This window comes from Girardinichthys multiradiatus, chromosome 22 (assembly GCF_021462225.1).
Source record: "Girardinichthys multiradiatus isolate DD_20200921_A chromosome 22, DD_fGirMul_XY1, whole genome shotgun sequence".
NCBI classification, from domain to species: domain Eukaryota; kingdom Metazoa; phylum Chordata; class Actinopteri; order Cyprinodontiformes; family Goodeidae; genus Girardinichthys; species Girardinichthys multiradiatus.
In genome coordinates, this window is record NC_061814.1 from 38,103,370 (window position 1) to 38,126,290 (window position 22,921).

At 42.0% G+C, this 22,921-nt stretch overlaps 1 protein-coding gene across 1 annotated transcript in view; it reads right to left on the reverse strand.

Moving 5' to 3' along the window:
* thada (THADA armadillo repeat containing) overlaps nucleotides 1–22,921 on the reverse strand; it is a 116,255-nt gene that overhangs the window by 58,105 nt on the left and 35,229 nt on the right. Inside the window, exons 26-28 of the mRNA XM_047352005.1 lie at nucleotides 22,200–22,289; nucleotides 16,819–16,950; nucleotides 4,809–4,977 (exon numbers count right to left, since the gene is read on the reverse strand). Of these exons, the coding sequence (XP_047207961.1) occupies nucleotides 4,809–4,977; nucleotides 16,819–16,950; nucleotides 22,200–22,289 (391 nt within the window). The remainder of the gene's footprint in view (nucleotides 1–4,808; nucleotides 4,978–16,818; nucleotides 16,951–22,199; nucleotides 22,290–22,921) is intronic.

Genomic DNA, 22,921 nt, shown 5'->3' on the forward strand with positions numbered 1-22,921 from the left:
AGATGCAAAAAAACCCTCTTCTCTAAAGTAGTGACTTTCACATTGAAGAAGACTCATGCACAGATGTCCAGGTGGTGTTGTTGCAGTACCTGATTACAGAACTGTGCTGCGCTGTGTATGTGTGTGACAAACAAAAATGCAGAGCAACAAACTACTGAGTACACAGGCGTCTGTATGGAGCCTGACGGACTCTCTAATGTACACAAATCCTCCTTTTGGACCAAGTTGTTGATGCAGCAACAAACTGTTTTCATAGATAAACACACCTCGTGGCCAAGAGGTCACAGCCATTTGGACACTTTTACAGCAACACGTCTTGCATTCAGAACCTATTTTGTACACTTTCTCATAAGAGTTGGATGAAACAGTCACTGTGTAAACATGGGGATCTAGTGCTTGTTTGGCACCAGTTTTGTGTCTTATTATCGGCACAGGTTCTGGTTCTAGCAGCGATAAACTGGTGCTACCCTGAGTCCAACATTGAGCTGGACCAGAGGCGGAAGGCTCATGGAGACCAACAACTCTTTAAAATGTTTAGACGCCATGTTTAATACTCCAGTTTGTTTCGTATTGGATTAACCGAATTAAGCAGTGGTTGCATGCGTATTTAAGTCAGAGATTGAAATGGAAGAAGGTTGACTGTATGTTCTGGACATCCTGCTGAAAGAGAAACAGGCCCACACCACCACAGATCCTAGACCATGGTTAACAGCAGGTATGAGGTGCCTTTTCTCACATTCTTCCTTTTGTTCCCCCACCCTAGACCCTTCTGGAGTGTTTGTTGCAGACATACTTAATTTTAATCTCATATCACAAAAACAGGACAGAAAAGGCCGTTTGACTGGCAATGCTCCTAAGCAACCAGTTGGCATGACGATACTCTCTAATGGTTCTCTTTAGGACTTGGTTAACAGAAGATGCTACTCTTAGCTGCACTTCTTTCAACAGTGAGCTTTGCAGAATTATTTTACCTCCCATACCATCTTCCTGACTGAGTGGTGATGCGATGCACCTACAACAAAATCCAGCCTTCTTTGTCCCAGTTCTAGTTCTTTTAAACTTTTTAGTTCTCGCTCTGACTGTAGATATGATATTATTTAAGTGAATAGCTATTTCTTCCTAGCCATTTAATGATTTGCAAAGATCACCCAGCATATGCCGTACTGGCTGGCATGTTTCTGTGTGATTCCAAATATCAAGACTGACTATGGGAAATGAGGTTGTGTGCCACGTCACATTTATACCCCTAAGAACCAGGAAGTGATAGATTACCAATTAGAAGTTCCTAATTGGGTGCAGTGTGGCTCAGTTGTACAGTAGGCCGTCATATACAGAGGCTATGACCCTTGAAGCAGCTTTTCGGGCTTCAATTCCCAACCAATTCCATGTCTTCTCCAACTCTCTTTGCCCTTATTCCTACTAATAAATAAAGGCAACTAATGCCATGAAATGTATCTTTTTTAAAAAGATCCTAAACATAAATTTTTCTAAAAATAAGCAATAAATACGTTTATTATATCATTAGGTGGTCAGATAATTGTGGCAAAGCTTATTCTTTTTTAGCTCAAAATGTGAATCTCTATTATTTTACTGAGATCCTGCTGCTGAAATAAAGTATTTACTTTAAGCCTTTTACTCATCTCTGTTTATAGATATGACGGGTATTATGTATCTCAAGGTTGGAGCAGAACAACAAAGACCATTCTGACTTCAAAGGTGGGAAACCAGTATTGGAGAAATGTAGAACCAGGGTGGACTAGATCAGGAGACATCTGGGGAGCATCCACACGTGGCAGCCATGACAAGAACACAAACTAAAAACCACTCTCCCCCTGAAATCTCGTCTAGGCTTTTATGAGGCCCACCCTCCCTCTACCTCCATCCATCTGTCCCTCCATCCCACAGCAGACCTCCCTGGAGTCCTGACCGCTCTCGAGCAACGCGCACTCCGTCTTATCCTGAAGAAACCGCTGCAGTTTGCATTCTCTGCATCGACCCCTGGGTACGGATCCGGACCGCACCACGCCCACTGACCCCATCAGTGGCATTCAATAAAAGGCTCGGGGAAACTCCCTCTCCCCTTATTCTCTGGCAGTGTTGATGTTACAGGCAGACTGTTTGGTTGTGTTTTGTCAGGGTGCGATGACAGAACTAAACACAGGTATTTACCCTGCGATAACCGCCTTGTCTGGATAGGCTCTGTGTGGAAACTGTCCCACCAGGACTGACAGAGATTCTGCCTTCAAGCAGATACTTCAAAGTTACTTTAAGGCAGGTTCTGTTAAAAGGCTGTAAATAGTTAATATGTTACCTGGAGTAGAAAACTGTCTTGACGTCTCTATTCGGTGATAATCCACATTGATTTATTTGATTTAAGCTGAGGTAAAAGCTAATGGCTAATCGAAAAATGATCTTCCTGTGTAAAACATGCTGTGACTATGGAAAATCCAAGGTGTTCGCAGTCAGGGACACTATATTGTAGAAAATGAAAGGGCAAAATGTAAAAAAAAAAAATGTATTTATCCATATTATACACATACATATTATAATTGATGTGCTCAATAAACCAAAGCTAAGAAGCCTTATGTTAATGGCAAGCTAAAAAGAAGACAGATCGCTCTAGGCTCAGCAGAGAGCGGGTGTTCTGCCTCTTGCTGTTGAGGTGGGGCGTTATAAAGGGCTATTGGAGGAACAATGTTTGTGTGTTTTAAATGTTGATGAAGATGAATTTCATTTTTTGTTTTAATCTCCATTATATAATGACCTGAGGATGTTTAAGTTTGAAAAGGTTCAGATCAAAAATCATGATTTGTTTTGGCTATCAGATGGTGATACGTTGAGTTGGCTTTTTGAGAGAGAGATGTTTATGTTGGCAAAGTTTCTAGAGAGAGCAGTGATGCTTAGACAAACAGCACTTTATCCTGTCTAAAATATTGTTTCTTTATGATATTGTTAATGTACAGATACTTCTTACTAGAGTCACATAAGCCTGTATAGGCTGGGCACATTGTGTGCATGACACTTGAATAATAATTTTCATTCATTCATTCATATACAAGAATAACCTTTGTTTCCTGTGTAAATAATGATATGCTTATTTGTGAATAACCACCAATGCACAAGTTCCATCTACTGCTGTTGCATTAAAGCAGTACGCCATGTTTTTATACAAAGGAAGTCTACTATGGTCCAGCCCCTTCATGGACTAGCTGTTAGATTCACTCTACTTGCCAGAGCAGCTAATCTTGTTTTAGGCCGTGTCCACATTAACACAGATAATTTGGAAAACTGGTATTTTCTGCACCATTGGCACCTACCGTCCACAAGCAAACAAGAATTTAGGTGAAAAATAACCAAACTGACTTAACAATTGTTTTCAAAACTTCCTCTATTTTTTGTGCACACTTATAGGCTGGATGTCTGGAGATATTTAAAACAACAACATTCAGGTCCACTTTTTGTTTGGATTTTCTGTGCTAGACGTCGCCAAAACTAATGAAGATGTTTTTGTTTCCATTGCCTCATCTGTGTCATCTTGTCCTGATTCTGTCTCCATTAAACTTCAGATGTGAGCTGAAATTGATGACTGAGTGTCTGTTGTCCAACAAATGGGGCAAAAAATGCTTCGGAAACTATATCAGAATCTGTCACAATGTCTTCTGAAGCCAGCTGATGTATGGACTGATGTCAGTCCAGACACACAAGCTTTGAAAATCTTATAAAGTCCTTTTTCAGTCCCTTGTCTTCTGCTTATATGAAGTCGGGTCAAGGAGGTGACAGGTCATAGAGGAAAACTCAGCAACACTCTCCAGCTCATTTTGGGCGATACCAAGGCATTCCAACACCAGAAAGGATATGTAGTCTCTTAAGCAAGTTCTGAATCTGTCCCAGGGTCTCCTCCCAGCAAGACAGGCATGGAAAACCTCCTAAAGGAGGCACCAAGGGTTTTTCCTAAGATGACTTCCTCCGATATGGCTGACCTTACTTTAAAGCTGAACCCAAATACCCTCCAGAGGAAGGTAATTTAAGCTGCTTGTATCCAGGATCTCTTGCTCTCCGCATCTCCTGACCACAGGTGAGGGTTGGACGGACTGGTATATTGAGAGTTTTGCCTCATCTCTTTCTTTATCACGACAGAGTGAAGCAGCACCCCATTACTGAAGAAGATGGCCCAATCTGTCATTCAATTTCCTGCTCCGTCCATTTTAAGATCCCTCAAGAATAAGTCAACAAGATAACTGAACTCCCACCCTAGTGGAAGAGACTGACCCGTGGCCTGGAGGCCACAGTTCCCCTGTTTCTGGTTAGGAATCATGGTTTCGAACTTAAAACAGCTGATTATCATGTCCATGAACCTGTCCATGAACACCACAAGCAAGATTTGAGACAAGGGGCAGGACTGGTGGAGTCCAACGCATACTGGGAACAAGCTTGACTTTAGGCAGAGAAAGTGGACACATCTCTTGGTTTGGTTCTACAATGACCTGATAGACCTCAACAGGAATCCTATTTGGTATTTGTACTTTTGTGATATCCTTTCACCCTGCTGTATTTCCTTGTCACAGTATAGTTAACGAGACAAAATACCCCACAGGCTGAAATCTAAGTCTCTGTGTCAGCCCAACTCTGACTCATAAACGTTCATGCTGAAAAACACACAGTGTTCTGACAAGCTTATGATTGAAGTTTTGATTTTGGCTCTAATTGAGAACTTGTGGTTGTTTAAACAACCTATGATTACAGTGAGAGCTGTATATTCCCAGTATGAGTGAACTGGTTTGTGTTGATGTGGGTGTGTGGGAGCAGACCTGCAGCAGAGTGCCATGGATGTGGTTGTGTTGGATTTTGGGTCCTGGTTCTGGAGGGAGCTCCTGCAGTAAAGACTGGACAGTGGAGGGGACCTGGGTGACCAGCACGAAGGGGACGAGGGCCCGGGCCGACATTTCTCGGGTGCGATACACAGCGGACCGGCTGCATCTGTAGGACAAACATAATGACAACTTTAACATTACAGAGTTGTCCTAAGGCTGTGGAATATAGATAGATGCATTTTTATTATAATATTTTTATGTTTTATTGCAAAGGTTTGTTGTTACAGCTCCTAATAACTCTTTCTCTCCAGAATCATTAGTGCATCTAAATTATTTTAAACAAATGTTTCTCTGACAAAAACTGTTCATGACCTAATATCCAAGACTTGGTAGACTTCTTGGTGCCCAAAAATAAAAATAAAAAAACATAATGGTGTTAAGCTTTGTTACACCTAAAATAGTGTAGAAAGTAAATTATTCTCTTCACTTTTTCCATTCTATTTTTCCAACGGCCCAAACAAACTGCAGTGATCAAATCTCTTTTAAAGATGCCTACTCTGGATGTCGGGGACTGAGGTAGATTTGTTCAGATCTTACTTTGTTCAGATAAATTGGGACTAGCAATAATAAATCTAAGTGATCTAAGGCTCCACTCTTTGTCACATTTACACAATATCTATGTGACCCCATTTAGCTCAGATTATGGAGTACACCGACATCTTCTACCATATATATGCTTATGATGCAGCCTTAAAACTTCTGCGAGATCAAATGACCACAGTCAGCAGTTTAAGGCAGAAATAAGGGAAGTCTTGGTTGTTTCGTTTAGCACTCAACTAGATGCAATGTGGCTAAAAATTACATTCATACAACCCAGGTGTTGGACTCTGACTTTAACCATGAAATGGGTTACATCACAGTACTCCTTAAATCACTGCAGTGGCCCCTCTGCAAAGGATTGATAATAAAATGTTGTTATTGGTCTCTGAGGCTCTGAATGGCCTTGGACCAAAATGCAGCTAAGAGCTGCTGGTCAGGTTCATCTTGACCCGTAAGGTCATCAAAGATCTGTTTACTATGAGTTGTCAGGACTTTATCATTTTGCTCCCTAATAAATTCACCAGTTAGAAATTATAAACATAACTTATTTAATTTGCATTCTATTTTTGCTTATATCTTATGTAATCTTGATATGAGCTCCCCCCTGCCCAGCTCCATGTCTTATTGCAAACTTTCCAAAATAAACCTCTCCCCGGCCGGCAGATAAACGATAAACCTAAATTCAAATATTTTCAACTCGTTAGCTAACCAGGCAGGAAATAGTATGCGACGTTTTGTTATTGCCCACCCGCACAATTCTCCCTCCCACGATTACTTACAGCGTTTACCGGTATAGTTGAGTATGGCCTGTCACCCTGAGAGTAAGGCTAAAATTAACCTTGTTTACAAGCTGATAGGGTTTCCTTCTCCAGTGTCATAACAGAGTCAAAGCTAACAAGAGAGGGACATGTCCAAAGACATGAATGAGATAGGACAGACTGGAAGGGGCAGAGTAAGAGTTACTGGAGGAAGAAGGTCATTTCAGAAAGCCCTTGTTTACTCTTTAGCTAAAACAGCCATAGTCACACCACTTAGAATAAAAAAACAAGCCAAATTCAGACAAAACCCAGAAACTTTCAAATATGTTAATATTTTAAGTGGACGTGTGGCAAGCAGGACAGCTCTATCTAGGAACTCCCCATCTTAGACCTCAGTACTTACTCTAGTGGCAAAAATGTGGGTTAGTCATAGTCAATATAATCAGCGCAATGTTTAACAATAAGATCGCAACGTCACGATTACCTAATAATATGCAGCCCTACATGAAATTTGTATTTAATGTCATCGTACTGTGAGAACCCCATCGTGACCCCTGCTTAGTTTAAAAGACCGCGGACTAATAAAACTGCAGAAGAAAAGTCAAGACGACAAGAGGGAAATGTGGACGTTTCTGGATGTTTACACTGTTCTGTTGTTGTATTAAAGCTGGTTGGAGAAACAAGAAACTTGTCTCGACTGTGGAAAATTCAGCAGAAGGGGACAGTAGACTGTTAAAGTCCGATCCATCACTGCAGTGCTCGGTCCTCACTTTCTACCACTTCCCTCCTTCTTTTGTGGCCCATATGCAAGCTATCTGTGCTAATTTGTCCCAATGAAAATGTTTTGTAAAAGGAAATGACAGTTTGGAAGGGTGTAATTTTAGAAACAGCAGCGTCCCCTGTGGGATCAGTAGGCAGACTGTTGACTGGCAAGGACGAGGCTCATCTGGGCCTCATTTTGCAGAGCTGAAAGAACAATTTATTCCACAAAAAACTGCTAAACAAGCCCGGGAATCAAGGTTTTAAAACGCAGAGAGAAAAAAGTGAGCCTCAACAGCTCATTCATGTAAAGAAACTGTAACAAAACTGTATACTTCACTAAAAAACCTTTTTATTTTCTTACATGATTTTAACTTGCAAAAAAAACTGAACATGCTCGTGGAGTTTAACACTTTACTAACTTTACTGGGAATTTATGCAAAACACCAACACAAAGTAGTGCGAAACTGAAGTGGAAGGAATATTATGTATGGTTTTCAAAATTCTTACAAATCAAAACCTGAAAAGTGTTGCATGCATTTGTATTCAGGCCCCCTGAGTCAATACTTAACTGAATAACCACCAATTGTAACTACAGGCTTTTCTGGATACATCTCTACCAGCTTATTACATCCGGAGCCTGAAACTCCTGCTCATTCTTCTCGGCAAAATGCAGCATCTGACTATTGGACATCTTGACTGTTTTTCTCATTAATGCTGTCCTTGACCAGCCTGTCAATATAGGTGGACAGACTGTCTGCTGTGCTCCTTGGTCTTCATGATGTTGTTTGTTCATGGATGTTCTCTAAAAAACCTTTGATGCCAGAAACAAACCAGCTGGATTTATACTGAGAATAAGTTACACACAGGTGGGATCTACTCGTGTCTTCTGAAGGAAATCTGTTGCAATGGTGGTTTTTTTTTTAGGGCACCAGAGTAAATGGGGCTGAACAAAAATGGATGCAAGACTTTTAGATTTTTATTAGGAAAAAGTGTTGACAACTATGGATCAATTTCTCTCCACCTCACAGTTCTGCACCACTTTGTGCTGGCCCGTCACAGACAATCCCCATAAAAAAGTGAGAGGTTTGAATATCTTCACAAGGGACTGTATTTTTGGTGCTAGTGCGAAATGGGCTGAGTTTCTAAACTCAGAGAAATTGGCAAAAATCTGATTCCAGGTTTATATAAATGGCAGAAAAAAATTAAGTCAGCCTAAGAAAACGGCCTACTACAGATGCATTTAATGAATCAGTACACATCAGTTGAATGCTTCTCAATGCTTCTTGACAGAGCTGCTAATGGGCACACAATCCCACGCCGCATATTCAGACGTGAAACACATGAGCAAACCTTTTTCAATGGCAGTGTTCACACTCCTGATGGTAAATGCAGATTTCTCCCTGTATTGGTTCACTTTCCACAAGATGAAAAGATGAACACCAGGAGCAATGTGGAGAACAGTACATCATCACCTCTGACGGTGGTCTCCTTGTTAAATCCTGCGTCGGTTTCTCAGCCTAACCATAGCCTTTCCAAAGAAGTGAAATATGAGACAAAGTGGGCCAAGATGGGAACGGAGTTAGGCAGGTGAGGAGAAAAGCCTGGGCTGCAAATCAAAGACAATAAATCACTACAATGGTAGAAAGGGATAAAGCTGGAAAAGACACTTCTCTAGCTATAATAAATTTGTCTGCTCCTCATTATCCTCCCATTCTCTGTCGTCATCATTCCCAGTCCAGTCATCATTAAATTTACAGACACCAGAATAATGGTAAATATTCAGAGTGGGGATGTGTGGAGGCAAAAAACCTATGTGGTGGAATGAAGCATTTGGGTTTTGTTAATGCACAAAACCAAGAAAGATTTTATCTCTGCTGCTGGTAAATCAGCTGAAAAAGGAAGAAGGAGAGAAGGGTTTACAAGTTACTGACCTGATTAGACATGTTCTCACACGTTGATGGAAGATGGGATGGGTGGAAGGTGAAATTTGGTGAGGAGCAGAATGGCTTGAGCCAAAGAAATTAAGGTTGAGCCATGCTTGACTTTTCAGACATGTGGGCTTCGTTTGGCAAGATATCAGAGACGCATTCCTTCTGTGACTGTTCCAGACTGGGCCAAAGACTTATTTAGATCTCTGCAGAACATGAGGCTATAAAAAGACACAACTCAATGACTACTTTGCTAAAAGGCGATGGCAGATTATTGCTTGCAATAAAGGAGAGAGCCAGAGGAATTAATGATCTATGGACTGCAGAATAGAAAGCCTGAATTCTGGCTCCTGTAGATCAGGGTCTTTCTTTCTAAATAATCCACCACCATGGGCGACACCAAAGAGATCTCAAAGGACACCAGTGACAGCAGTTGGTGTGGTTACTGGAAAATGAAAAGTAAGTAAAACCATTTGGAACTCCATATATGATCTCGCCTCATGGGGTGAGGATGGCCATGAGAAAGGTGAGGGATCAGTTCACAGCTATATGAGAGGAGCTTGTTATGGATCGGAAGACAGCTAGAACCACCGTCACCAACACCACTGCTAACACACAACACTGCAGTGGATTGAAATCTTGTAGCCTCTGTTAAAAAATTTGAAAATTGTAAAAACTAAAATCAATATTATTGGTCAGTCATTGTAGCAAGTAAAACTCATGGAATCATAACACAGAGTGAAATATTTTAATGGTTACAGATAAGGAAAACCCAAAATCCAGTGATTCAGATTACAAAAGATCAACAGTTGACTTCCTCAACTTACAGGCAGATCTCCTCCATGCTGCGCCGCATTAATGCAGTAATTCGTGCAAAAGGAGCCCCAACCAAGTATAGAGTGCATATAATGTTTAGTACGTGTAATTACTCTTCACTGGGTTATTTTTTTTTATTCATCTCTCTTCTACTCTGGAGTGGCCCACGGGGAGAGGTGGCGGGCTGGTGTGGCTTTGCTTGTTGCCCCCCAGTTCAGCTGTCTCGTGTTGGGGTTTACCCCAGTGGATGAGAGGATCCCTGCGCCTTTGGGTTGGGGATAGGTCTCTGACTGTCGTCTCGGCCTACGGGCCGAGCGGTAGTGCGGAGTACCCGGCCTTCTAGGTGTCCCAGTCAGCTGTGGCAGAGGCAAAAACTCGGGCCTGGGAGGAGTTCGGTGAGGCCATGGAGAAGGACTACCGGTTGGCCTCGAAGCGATTCTGGCAAACCGTCCGGAACCTCAGGAGGGGGAAGCAGTGCTTCGCCAACACTGTTTATAGTGGGGGTGGGAGGCTGCTGACCTCGACTGAGGACATTATCGGGCGGTGGAAGGAGTACTTCGAGGATCTCCTCAATCCAGGGGGTCTGGTTTGGGGACCAGTGGATTTCGTCTCTTCCTTTTGCAGATGACTTGGTCCTGCTGGCCCCCTCTAGCCAAGACCTACAGCATGCGCTGTGGCGGTTTGAGTGTGAAGTGGCTGGGATGAAGATCAGCTCCTCCAAGTCCGAGGCCATGGTTCTCGACCGGAAAAGGGTGGCCTGTCCTCTTCAGGTTGGAGGGGAGTTCTTGCCTCAAGTGGAGGAGTTTAAGTATCTCGGGGTCTTGTTCACGAGTGGGGGAAAAATGGAGCGGGAGATCGACAGACGGATTGGTGCGGCTGCCACAGTAATGGGGGCACTGTGCCGGTCCGTTGTGGTGAAGAGAGAGCTGAGCCGAAAAGCAAAGCTCTCGATTTACCGGTCGGTCTACGTTCCTACCCACACCTATTGCCATGAACTTTGGGTCATGACCGAAAGAACGAGATCCTGGATACAAGCGGCTGAAATGAGCTTCCTCCGTAGGGTGGCCGGGCACTCCCTTAGAGATAGGGTGAGGAGCTCGGCCATCCGGGAGGGGCTCGGAGTAGAGCCGCTGCTCCTCCACATCAAGAGGAGCCAGTTGAGGTGGCTCGGGCATCTATACCGGATGCCTCCTGGACGCCTTCCTCGGGAGGTGTTCCAGGCACATCCCACCAGGAGGAGGCCTCTCGGCTGGCCTGGGAATGCCTTGGGCTCCCCCCGGAGGAGCTGGAGGAGGTGTCTGGGGAGAGGGACGTCTGGGCGTCTCTGCTGAGTCTGCTGCCCCCGCGACCTGGTCCTGGATAAGTGGAAGACGACGAGTACGAGTACGATATAATATTATGATTAAGTAACTTCTTATATTAAAAAAAAAATGATAAATGAACTTGATTAATATATCCTTGGCAGTCCGATCCTCGGCTGCAGAAGCTGGCTCTTGGAACTTGGAATGTCACCTCTCTGGCGGGGAAGGAGCCTGAGTTGGTGCGCGAGGTTGAGAGATACCGGCTAGATATAGTCGGGCTCACCTCGGCGCACGGCTCTGGAACCAGTTCTCCTTGAGAGGGATTGGACATTCTTCCACCCTGGAGTTGCCCCTGGTGAGAGGCACAGAGCTAGGGTGGACATACTTGTTGCTCCCCATCTCTGCGCCTGTACGTTGGGGTTCACCCCGGTGAACAAGAGGGTAGCCTCCCTCAGCCTATGGGTGGGGGGACGGGTTCTGATTGTTGTTTGTGCTTATGCACCAGCAGTTCAGACTACCCACCCATTTTGGAGTCCTCGGAGGTGGTGTTGGAGAGCACCCCTCCGGGGGACTCCCTTGTTCTGCTGGGGGACTTCAACGCTCACGTTGGCAATGACAGTGAGACCTGGAGGGGTGTGGTTGGGAGGAATGGCCTTCCCGTTGTGAACCCGAGTGGTGTTTGGTTATTGGACTTCTGTGATCCTCATGGATTGGCCATAACTAACAGCATGTTCAAGCATAAAGGTGTCCATATGTGCTCTTGGAACCAGGACACCCTAGGCCGCAGGTCCATGATCAACTCTGTTGTCATGTCATCTGATTTGCGGCTGCATGTCATGGACACTCGGGTGAAGAGGGGAGCGGAGCTTTCCACTGACCAATACCTGGAGGTGAGCTGGCTCCGATGGTGGGGGAGGATACCGGTCAGACCTGGCAGACCCAAATGAATCTTGGGGGTCTGCTGGGACTGCCTGGCAGAGTCTCCCGTGAGGCGGAGCTTTAACTCCCTCCTCCGGGAGAGCTTTAAATACGTTCCGGGGGAGGTGGGGGACACTGAGTCCGAGTGAGCCATGTTCCACTCCTCCGTTGCCGAGGTGACTGACCGGAGCTGTGGACACAAGGTTGTTGGTGCCTGTCGCGGCAGCGATCCTCAAACCCGCTGGTGGAAACCGGCGGTGAGGGATGCTGTCAGGGTGAAGAAGGAGTCCTATCGGGTCTTTTTGGCCTGTGGGACTCCAGAAGCAGCTGATGGGTATCCGCAGCACTGGCTCGGATGGTTGCTGAGGCAAAAACTCGGGCATGGGAGTTCCCTCTCCCCAGAGAGCGAAGTCTCGCTCTCTCTGCTTTGGCTGCTGCCCCCGCAACTGTGGACCTTACTTTGTTATTTTTATCTGAGCTTTTAACTAAGCATCCTAACATTGAGGCTAAAACCACTTTATTTTCTCTCCAACACATAATATTCAGCTAAAAATAGGACAACATTCACTTTAATCACCTGCATGGGCAATGCAGAGGGCAGACAGTGAAAGAAGAAGTAAAGATTAATCTCCTTTCAATGAAACACAAAAGCAGATATCTTCCTTTTTCGAAGCCAAAAATAAGAGGAAGACCATTTTTGCTAAGGATAACCGGCTATTTCTTACTACAATTTCAGGTTATGTTGGAGGAACAAGATGCCAACCTTTCAACTTTCTCCAGTGAGAGCCAATGAGATTCCTCTCAAATACTTTCCAAAAATATTTGTCTCCATCTCCATCTGATAAGCGTAAAAAAATGAAGGATGTTTTCCATTTGTCTGGTAGGTTCACAAGAGAAGGGAAAAAAAAAACAACAAACCAGGTCACAATGTCAAACAACCAAAGAAGCACAGGACATCACATAAAAACAGGCCAGATTAGACAGCTGTTTAGTCTCAGCAGACAAAAACAGAATCACATCACTGCACAAAACCGAAAGCTTATCTCATCTCCACCCATAATAAACATCACCATTTAGAAAACTACAAAGATGTGCCAGATGCATTTGTCACAAAAATAACAAAGCGGCAAAAAAAGGCTGCGATGACACCTGTACCAACATTAACATAAAGAGGCTCACCCACAGCAATGTTGAGACTGCAGGTGTTTTTTCGCAGTGATTGTGAATTGTTCCACACATGGAGCTGCAGTTTAGAAAAAAGGTCATTTGAGCAACCGCGATACTAATTAATTCCCCGGTGATTATTGCTTCCTTTGGCTTCATATAAACGGAGCAAGTGGCTGAAGCCATTACAAACAGTGATGACACGAGGTAGGGGCTGCTGCTCACATGCCGCCTTGTTCATGTTTTGTCTGTTCATTACAATAATACTACAGGGAAACAGAGCTCCACCATATGTAAAAGATGAGCCATACCAATGTGACCAACCTTCACAATGCCAATGTGTGTAATATTATAATTTCAAGAGAATCTCCCACTATGATGACCTAAAGTAAAAATATCATTATTTCCAGACATTTACAGAAAAATGTTAAACAACATATTACATTATTCTTTTATTTAAAATGAAAGGAACAAATCATCTTACAGCTGCTAAAATATTATGATTAATTAGTTACATATTTTTTTTTTGTCTATTGATGTCATTTTAAAACACAGACTTAAGCAAAAATACAGAATAAACAGATGCTACATTTTGTAGTTTTTAAGTGATTATTGTGCAGAATATTCAAGTTTTTTTGCAACTAGTTAAGAAGTCCTGCTATCTGCTCCGGTAGCCTGCAGTCAGCTTCTTTACATACACAGAGCATGACTCTGTATTTTCTGTGAACATTATGATGTTGTCAAAAATAAACAGCAAAAAGTATTTTTCATGTAAGCTAGGGGTGTAGCTGATTTCAGCCACGCAGTGCACAGCGACATATTGAGGGTGTTCTGTTAAAACTATGGTCACTCCGGCATTTTCTCTGGCATCCCATTAAAAGGAGGTTAATCTGTTGGAACAGTAAGACAGAAGATTTAAAAGGTTTTGAAAACCGTAACTTTTTAAAAACTTAGTATATGTAGATACCGGTAACCAGAACCAGGCCTTTGTTGGATGCTATCAAGGCCAATGGAACTAATACAACTTAGACACTCTCACTTATAACATCTTCATGACACGCACATAGGGCTCGGAAGGGCAGTGTGTGGCAGCAGATGAGGGTGTGGCTTTGCTTTGGTGGAGGGGCTGGCCGGCCGGCTCGGTGGGGCGTTTGTTTGGGCTGACGTAGCGGGGGTGATATTGTTTGTTTGTTTGTGAGGGCATGGTGGGGGCCGTCGGCCCTGGGTTCCCGCCACCTTCGAGCACTGCATAGAGGGTGAGCTGATCCCGTCTTGGTGTGGAGTCGGGGAGTCCGGTGTGGGTTTGGTGGCATCTCCTCTGTTGTTCTCTCGTGTGGTATCGTGCAAGGCTATTGCCTTGCCTTGCTCGACGCGCTGTGTGGTGGGGGGTGGGATGCGGCAGGAGGTGCTTAGAGCGGGGGGCTGTGTGTGTTCATTTATGATTTACAGTACATCCTGAACATATACACAGCACTGCACCGTTTCCACATTTAGTTGTGTTACAGCCATATTCCGATAAGGTGTCAAATTAATTTCTTTCCTCAAAATTCTACACACATTACCCCATTATGACCCCATTATGACCCCATGATGACCCCATGAAAGTGGGAAAGAAGAAATCACATTTATGTAAGTATTTTTAGCCTTTACCATGAACCTCAAAATTGAGCTGAGGTGCATACAGTTTCCACTGATGATCCTTGAGATGTTTCTACAGTTTAAATGGAGTCGGTTGATTGGACATGATTAGGAAAGACACACCCCTGTCTATATAAGGTCCAACAGTGGACAGTGCATGTCAGAGCACAAAGCATGGAGTCAAAGGAATTGTCTGTAGACCTCCAAGACAGGCTTGTCCAAAGGCACATATCTGGGGAAGGATGCAGAAACCTTTCTGCTGGTTTGAAGGTCCTAATGAGCAGTTGCCTCCATCATTTGTAAATGAATAAGTTTGAAACCACCACGTCTGAAACCACCAGCGATCGGGGGAGAAGGGCCTTAGTCAGGGAGGTGACCAAGAACCCCATGGTCACTCCGTCAGAGCTCCAGAATTCCTCTGTAGAGAGAGGAGAACCTTCCAGAAGGACAACCATCTCTGCAGCAATCCACCAATCAGACTTGTATGGTAGAGTGACCAGATGAAAGCCACTCCTTAATAAAAGGAACATGGTAGCCAGTCTGGAGTTTGCCAAAAGGCACCTGAAGGACTCAGATGATAAGACAATTCTCTGGTCTGATGAGAATAAGATTAAACTCTTTGGTGTGAATGCCAGGCGTCATGTTGGGAGGAAATCAGCCACCGCTCATCACCAGGCCAATACCATTCCTTGGATGGACCTCTACTGTCATTGAAGCCCACACCTGATATAGGTTTTAATCAAGCTTAGAAAGTGATGGGCACATTGTGATAATTAAAAAAAGAGAAAAGAAAGGAAAATCTTTATTTTTTTTAAATGTTTATCACAACAAATGTCTTCATCATAATATTCAACAGTAACATCGCAGGTTTCCTGATATCATGCAGCCTTAATGGAAAAAAATATTTTCAGCTCTTTTGCCACCAACAAATTTACAGCAACATTAACAGAAGTGAGAGAAGCTAGTTTCAAATCCTGTTTTCATTTTCTTAAAATGGAAACTTGATTCTTAAAATCTTTTGGCACTTTATAGAGCATTTACAAATGATCAAACAGGCTTGGCAAATTTTGGTGAAATATTTTAGTGTCATTTTCTAAAGGAAACCAGGTCATAGGATGACCATTGACAGTTTATTTTGGACATCCTCAGATATTTGCACTCTGAAAGCATCCTGACTTTGATCCGACTGGTAATTTATGATGGTACTCAAATATTTGAGAAAGCCAAACATTTCTGAAGGAACAAGAAGCTCTGAAAGCTCTGAGATGACATATGTTAAAGAAAAAAAAAGGGTGCAAGCTGGTATACGATTCAAGCAGCATGATTACCCTGAGAAACACAAACACTGTATAAAACTTAAATGTATAACAAAATATAACTAGTTTATATCATCACTAATACATCACTTTTGAATTAAAACAGAAAAGCAACGACTATTTCTATCGCTGCCTAGGTAATATGGGTTATTATGCAGCATATAGGCAAAGAAAACTTCAGTCTGACATTTTCTTTCACATCTCATTAAAAGGACTTTATGGTTCTGAGATATTTAAACCATAACTTTAAGACATTCATTGAGGCCATCTTGATTCCAGCACCCAGCCCACGCCTTACAAGTAACCTGACCTAAACAATATTGCGCAGTCAAAGTAAATCCTAAATTGTTCTATTTTTCACTATCATGCAGTAAGACTGAAATTAAATACCCACAAAAAATTGTCTAATGTTTCAATAGGAATGCATGTTAGGCTGGGTTTCAGGGTTCGGATCAGAGGTCAGAAATTCTGGGTTTAAAGTCTAAAAGATCAACTTGTAAAGTCAGAAGTTTCTCACCAACCACAACCTAAAAAATCCAACATGGCTGCCTTTTATATAAAGGTAAGTGAAATCTGTAATAAGAAACTAGTTGTGCTTATGAATATGTTTAATTACATTAAATCAGTGGCACACACAGGACTGAATAGACTATTAGTTTCCACACTGCTGCAGGGTTTAAATATTTGAAAAGCATAAAGACACATTGTTATTGGTTGCTAATAGTAGTTAGCTTGGTCACTTAGCAACAAATCTCCCACATTTGGGTTTCCCTTTCGAGGTAAATGGAGCGCAGCGTTACACCTACCTCATAATTAAGGGCATGAAAGGAGCGAGTCCCAAAGGAGAAGATGATCCATCCATGGGAGAAGGGTAGAGGCGACTGAGCACCAGCAGCAGCAAGAACAGGCTAGGGTGGAGCTTAACGTGACCACTGTCACTAAACACAAACACACAAATAACCAAATTAACAGAGATACTTTATTTTTAGCTTGCCGTTTTATATTTCTTTATATGAGTTGATCAAGAAGGCCAATTAAGCAAAAGACAGAATACAGTTAACATCATTTAGTTTATCATAAGAACAAAACATTAGATGGAATAACTATCTTAGCTGCCTTGGATGACGAACAAACCACAACATGTCTCATTTATGACTCGAAAATTACACAAAATGTTTGTTCTCTAAGAGAAGCTAATAACATGAGGATCATATTAGCTAGATTATGATGTTTGCAGATGACATTGTGATATGTAGTAAAGGGATGCAGCAGGTGCGAGAGCAACGAGAGAAAAGTATTTTCCAATTATACATTACAGTTATTGGGTATTTTTCCAAAATGTGTGCTTCTTATAAGATCGGCCAGTCCCAGGATTTAAAGTGTAAACTGGTGAAAAGAACCATTTGCAAGAAAACTGGCAAAGGTAAATCTTTTCACAAATGCCAAAACACCCTGGCAAAGAAAAGGACTACTGCACAGAGGTCATCTGACGATGCTCAAGATGGCATCTGGTGGTTTCTGGTTTGTTCAAAAACAGATAATCACCAGGACCTTTGGGAAAATATCCTGTGGATTAAGCAGACTGACGAAACAAAAAGATTTCTGTCTCCATCCTGTTACATCTGTTTTAAAACTAACAAGGCCAAATTCCTTCAGAGCAATTAAAACATATTATACAAACTTTTTCACATGCTGGACATTCTAGCAGGGAGGTAAAATTGTTTCATTCGGGGGCCGATGTGTTGAACCAGGGACATAACTTTTAGATGGGTCCCTGGTCCCACACACCTGTAACAAATGGCTGAATTAGCTCCTCATCATGTAGTGAGGTTCCACAGAGTCCTGCTAATGACTTATTTAATTTAGGTGTGTCTAAGCAGAGATGCATTTAAAAGTTGCAGGACACCTGGAGTTTGTTACCTGTGCTCTAGGGTATGCTAACAGAATGCTTTTGCAATGTTAGTAATGCTAAGTACTTCGTCCTATTGACTTGAAAACGTACTCAGAGCTTCTCCGTTTATCTCCTAGATGAAGCCACTGAAGGAGCTCCTACTGCCATTAACTCTTTACTTTTTCTTAAACATAGAAGATACTCCTAGATCAGTGCTTCTGTGATCTTGTTGTGTGTATGTGCCGTCTTCTCGAACCCCCAGTCGGTCATGGCAGCTGGCTGCTCACACTGAACCAGGTTCTACTGGGGGTTTCTTCTCGTTAAAGGGGAGATTTCCTTTCCACTGTCGCTACACGCACGCTCAGTGAATCGGTCTGTATGATTGGACAGATTTGACCTTTTTTTCTGTTGCCTTTATTATAAATGAACTCAATTAAATTAAAAACCAGGCTAATTGTGCTAATTGCTAATATAAGATGCTGAAGACAGTTTAAAATGTCACGGACAAAAGGGTCTAACCTGGAGGAATATATTATATTTGCAGTCTTTCAGGAATGCAGAAGGAAGCAACTATTTAACTTTAAGCTGTCTTTCAGAACTCTTTGTTTTATTTCACTATAAAACATTTTATTCTCAAGAGAGTTAGAATTTTTATTTGTGCGGAAACTAGAAAAAAGTAATTTGCTGTTATTTATTGTTCTGGAGGACACTTTGGAATATGCTAACATCAGTATCAACAGGTTAGAGCCTCAAAATCTCTGATCGGTGCATCTCTAGATCAGTTTTGCTGTTGCAGCTTAAAAACTTTTACCATAACTATGTACCAAAAATGTGTACTGTAAATTTCAAAGTTCTTTTATTAGACTGTATTTACACAACCGGCCACATTTTGGCCACAGTCCTCTCCTCATCGGTCCTTGGACAGAGCTTTTCATCTCCCTCTGTTCCCTCCATACAAATCTCATCACTTCCAGCTGAGTCAGAGAGGAAAGTGCTCATTTCTGCCAAAACATCCACAGTTTTCACTCCGACTCACAGGTGGGGAAGAAAGAAGAGCAGGAAATGAAAAGTCTCGCTTTACAAGTGTTTTACCTTTACTTTTCCTGTTATGTTCGCAAATGGGGACATCATGCAGGGAAAAGAAGCCTTTGTTTACAGTGTAGGGAGGGCTCGCAGCTGTGCTTTACAAAGGTCTGTAAATATGAATGTTTTGCTTATGTTACCGAAGGTTCGTGAGCACCGCGTCCTTCAGGACCTGTCATAGAGCGAACACAAAATGAAAAACCCCCTGCGAAAACAACGTGTGCTTTTCATTATTTCATTTGGCAAAACACAAACACAGAGCCGTCTGCTGGTGTTCACGTCGACTTCGTGGGAAATTTAATAGCAGCCAATTAGAAGCCGGTCAAATATGTTTAAACTCCGAGTTCAGTCAAGCACAGCAAGGGAGGATGTGAGGTCACACATCCAGCCCAGAGGCCGTGTTGGGATGCAGCTGGAAGCTTAAACCCTCCACAGGAAGAAAAAGAAGCTTTGTAGCATTTAAGGGAACTTCCACCTCCTCTGCTGTCTCCCTGAACTCTTAAACATCTCCAACAATTTCAAGACTTTTTCATCCGGCTTTGAAAGAGAGCAAACACTACACTGTGACCTTAAGATTCTGAAATCTTCATACAGAAGGAAGGGATATGGTAGTGGAGATGTAAACAAAAGAATATCTAAAGTAAACCGAAGCCTTAGCTTTCCACTTATTTTGCCCTCAGACAAATAAATCATCAGCGCCGTTTCAGAAATTGCTGGAATATGATACAGACGCTGTTTTCTTTGGAAACCAAGGCGGTTGAAGATAAGATGGAGTACTGCAACTAATCAGCTTGGAGACTGACCTGAAATAGTTTCTGAGATAAAACCTGGGTACACAGAGTTAAAAATGATGGCTACACTGAGATAATAAAGTCAACAAATAAATCTGACACAACAGTTAGTCTCCTCCTGTATCTGGAGCTTCAGCTCTATGTAACATTCTTCAGAAAACACATTTTTTAAGTCAATGTACAACTATCAAAAATGCATGCATGGTGTCATCATTTTGGCCTTTCGTTTATTTTTTTCAGCCATGTTTTATTCTAGGGTGAAATGATTATACAAAACATTCAAATCAAGGTGATGCTCTCAAATCTAAGATGTTGTACCAACTGGTGGAGCATGGCGGTGGCTGCATCATGCTGTGGGGCTATTTTGCCACCAGTGTTACTGGTGAACAATGTAGTACAGCATTGGATGTTTACATACACTAATTGGGGACATGAATGTCAATAAACATTTAATTTTAATGATTTATTGGAGTCCCTTTTTTTCCAGGAAGGACCTACTATACAACATACAACTACAGTGATTTTTAAGATAATAGGGTGCTCAAATTTGAATTTTTTTTTTTTTAAACTACTGGCTTTAGTGCTTTATTTATGATTTAGGACCCAGTGTAAGAACCTGAATTTAAAGCTATTTAGAGATCCAACATGTAGTGAAAATGATTTCTGCATGTGTGTGTGTTCAGTCAGTAAATGAAAAACCAAAACTGAATTGTGAAATGTAAAAATGAAGGTGTGATTTTTCAAATTAAAGATAAAGCATGCCAAATTGATATAAATAAATGTGAACAAAACTCTGTTTATCAAGCATTTCTAGACTCTTCCTTTAAAAAAATGGAAGAAGTAAAAAAACAAATCTGGAAAATAAAATATGTTCTATACAGACCTGGAAAATAACATCAAATTCCACTTTTCAAGACCGAGTAGAAACCCTAGAGGTGAGGCTGAAGAACGTGAAGGTAATCAATCTTCATTAGTAGAGCTAGCCCCACAGCATGATGCTGCTACCGTTATGCTTGACAGTTGGTTCAGTATTGATTGATCTGAAAGCCTCATTTAGGTCCCTTGAAACCTACTTCTTGTCTGGTATCCAAACAGCTCAATCATTTCCCAAATAAAGGTGTTGATTTTAGAGCTTGTGCACCTAATTTATGTTTTTTTTAAATCCCTTACGTTGTATTCTGTGTTTTATACCACCTTGGAAAAAAAACTGTTAAAGTAAACCAATAGATGCCTCAAATTAATAATATTAAACACAACTGAACATTTCAATATTACTGGCCTCAATGTCATGATCCATTCATACGCACATACTATGTACTGCCTGTGTAACGGAAAGTTTCAGTACAGCCCATTCGGTTCGGCCCACACGTGTACTGAACGAATACAACGTTGTTTTAAAGCTCAACTCATGCAGAATGTTTTAGTTCAGAACCAAGTGGTCCGTTGTGCAACTTTAAAAATGTGACGACGAACAAAACAGTGTGGTTTCCCAGCTGTCACAAAAGTCTGGAGACAAGAAGAAAATGAAACCCACAGATATACTCAGCTTCATTCATCTATCTTACATAGATATTTAAGTACAGTACAGAGCAGGTTGGCTTTTCGTTATGTTTAGTTAACCGTGTTTGTTCTTTCTGGCATGTTTTTTTGGTGTTTGTCTTCTGCTGTATTTTTTTCTGGATCTGGATCTTTGTTTGGTCTGACTAACACAACTAAAGATGTGTATATGTCCACAGAAAAGTAAGACCTTAGACGGTCTCTCTTCTATTTTGGAACCGTCTCATTCTGTATGTTTAGCTGGAAACCACAAACAGCTGCTCTGCAGCCTCCTGTCCCGCTGTGTATTCCTATAGCATGGCGCGGTCGGTCTGTTTTGGTGGCGCGATGCACTGAAAACGACGAAGGAAGTCAGACAGCCGAGGTCTGGTTCCGTGGGAAATTTGCAAATGTTTTAACAAGAGTCTAAGGGAGTGCGGGGAATTGTGAAAGAGCGGGCCTGAAAGAGCTTTCAATTAATTGGATCCATATTAAGATAAGACCTGCTGGACCACTCTGATGCTTTCAAAAGGGGGAACTGACAGAGATAAGGCCAATAAACCTCAGTGGACTCAACCCTCCGCTGCAAGAAAACAGAACAAAACCCAAGCAAGACATTTACTTTATTCGTCCGTGAAGCCCAGTGCTTGAAGTAAATAATCCGTCAAGTGAGCAAGCGATAAGGACAAGGCTGTGAGGCATGAGAACAAAACACAGAGTGATGGAATTTAAGCTGCAAAAAATAAATAGTTCTGTTTGTTTTTTCTTAGAAGGAAAAAATACCATTACATCAGGGTTGATAAAGGGTTGCACAATCTTCCCTTTTTACTTTAACAAGCCTCTGAGTACAAAACCAGAAGTGAAGGGAGCTTATGAGTCAACTCACCTTTCCACAGTGGCTGCAGCCTCCTCCAGCTGGGTCAGGAGGAACGGATAGAGAGCTGGGAAACGAGTGAAAAACTCCCGACCTGTCATCCTGAGGGCAGAGGTAGAGAAGGAGATAGGTATCATTAATAATGGCACTCTGAGCAATCTCACACAGGCTCCAGGAAATCTGCTCTGAGACCTTCAGGAGTTCTGGAAACCTTTAAAGTATTTATTAATTTATATTGTGAAGAAACACTTAAAACTACAATAAACTACATCAAAAAAGGCTAAAATTGCAATTTATCCCACTCCCTCTCAACTTTTTATCAACTTGTGTTAGTTTTGCAATGATTTATGTTTTGAAAACGCCGACCCCGTATACAAGCAGATTTGGATCCTCAGAGAAAACCCTTTCCTAAACTTAAAATATTACAAAAACATCAGATCACAGTTTTTTCACAGTAAAATCATGATCACAACTTCTTCCCCATTTCCCTGCATGAAACCAAAGCTCTTAAAAAACGAGCAACATAACATTAGGTCAACTTCTGCATTCCAGTGTTATTTCTGCCACTTAGACGGACTTTCACTCCCCTTCATGCTCACGGCTGATGAATATGTTTAGTGACTGAGATGCTAAAGCTTATAAAGGCTGTTATGGACACTATGAGAGAAAGAAAAGAGTCAGAAAGAAGTTGGTTAATCATAATAATATTATGTGTCCATGATATCGTCCAGCCC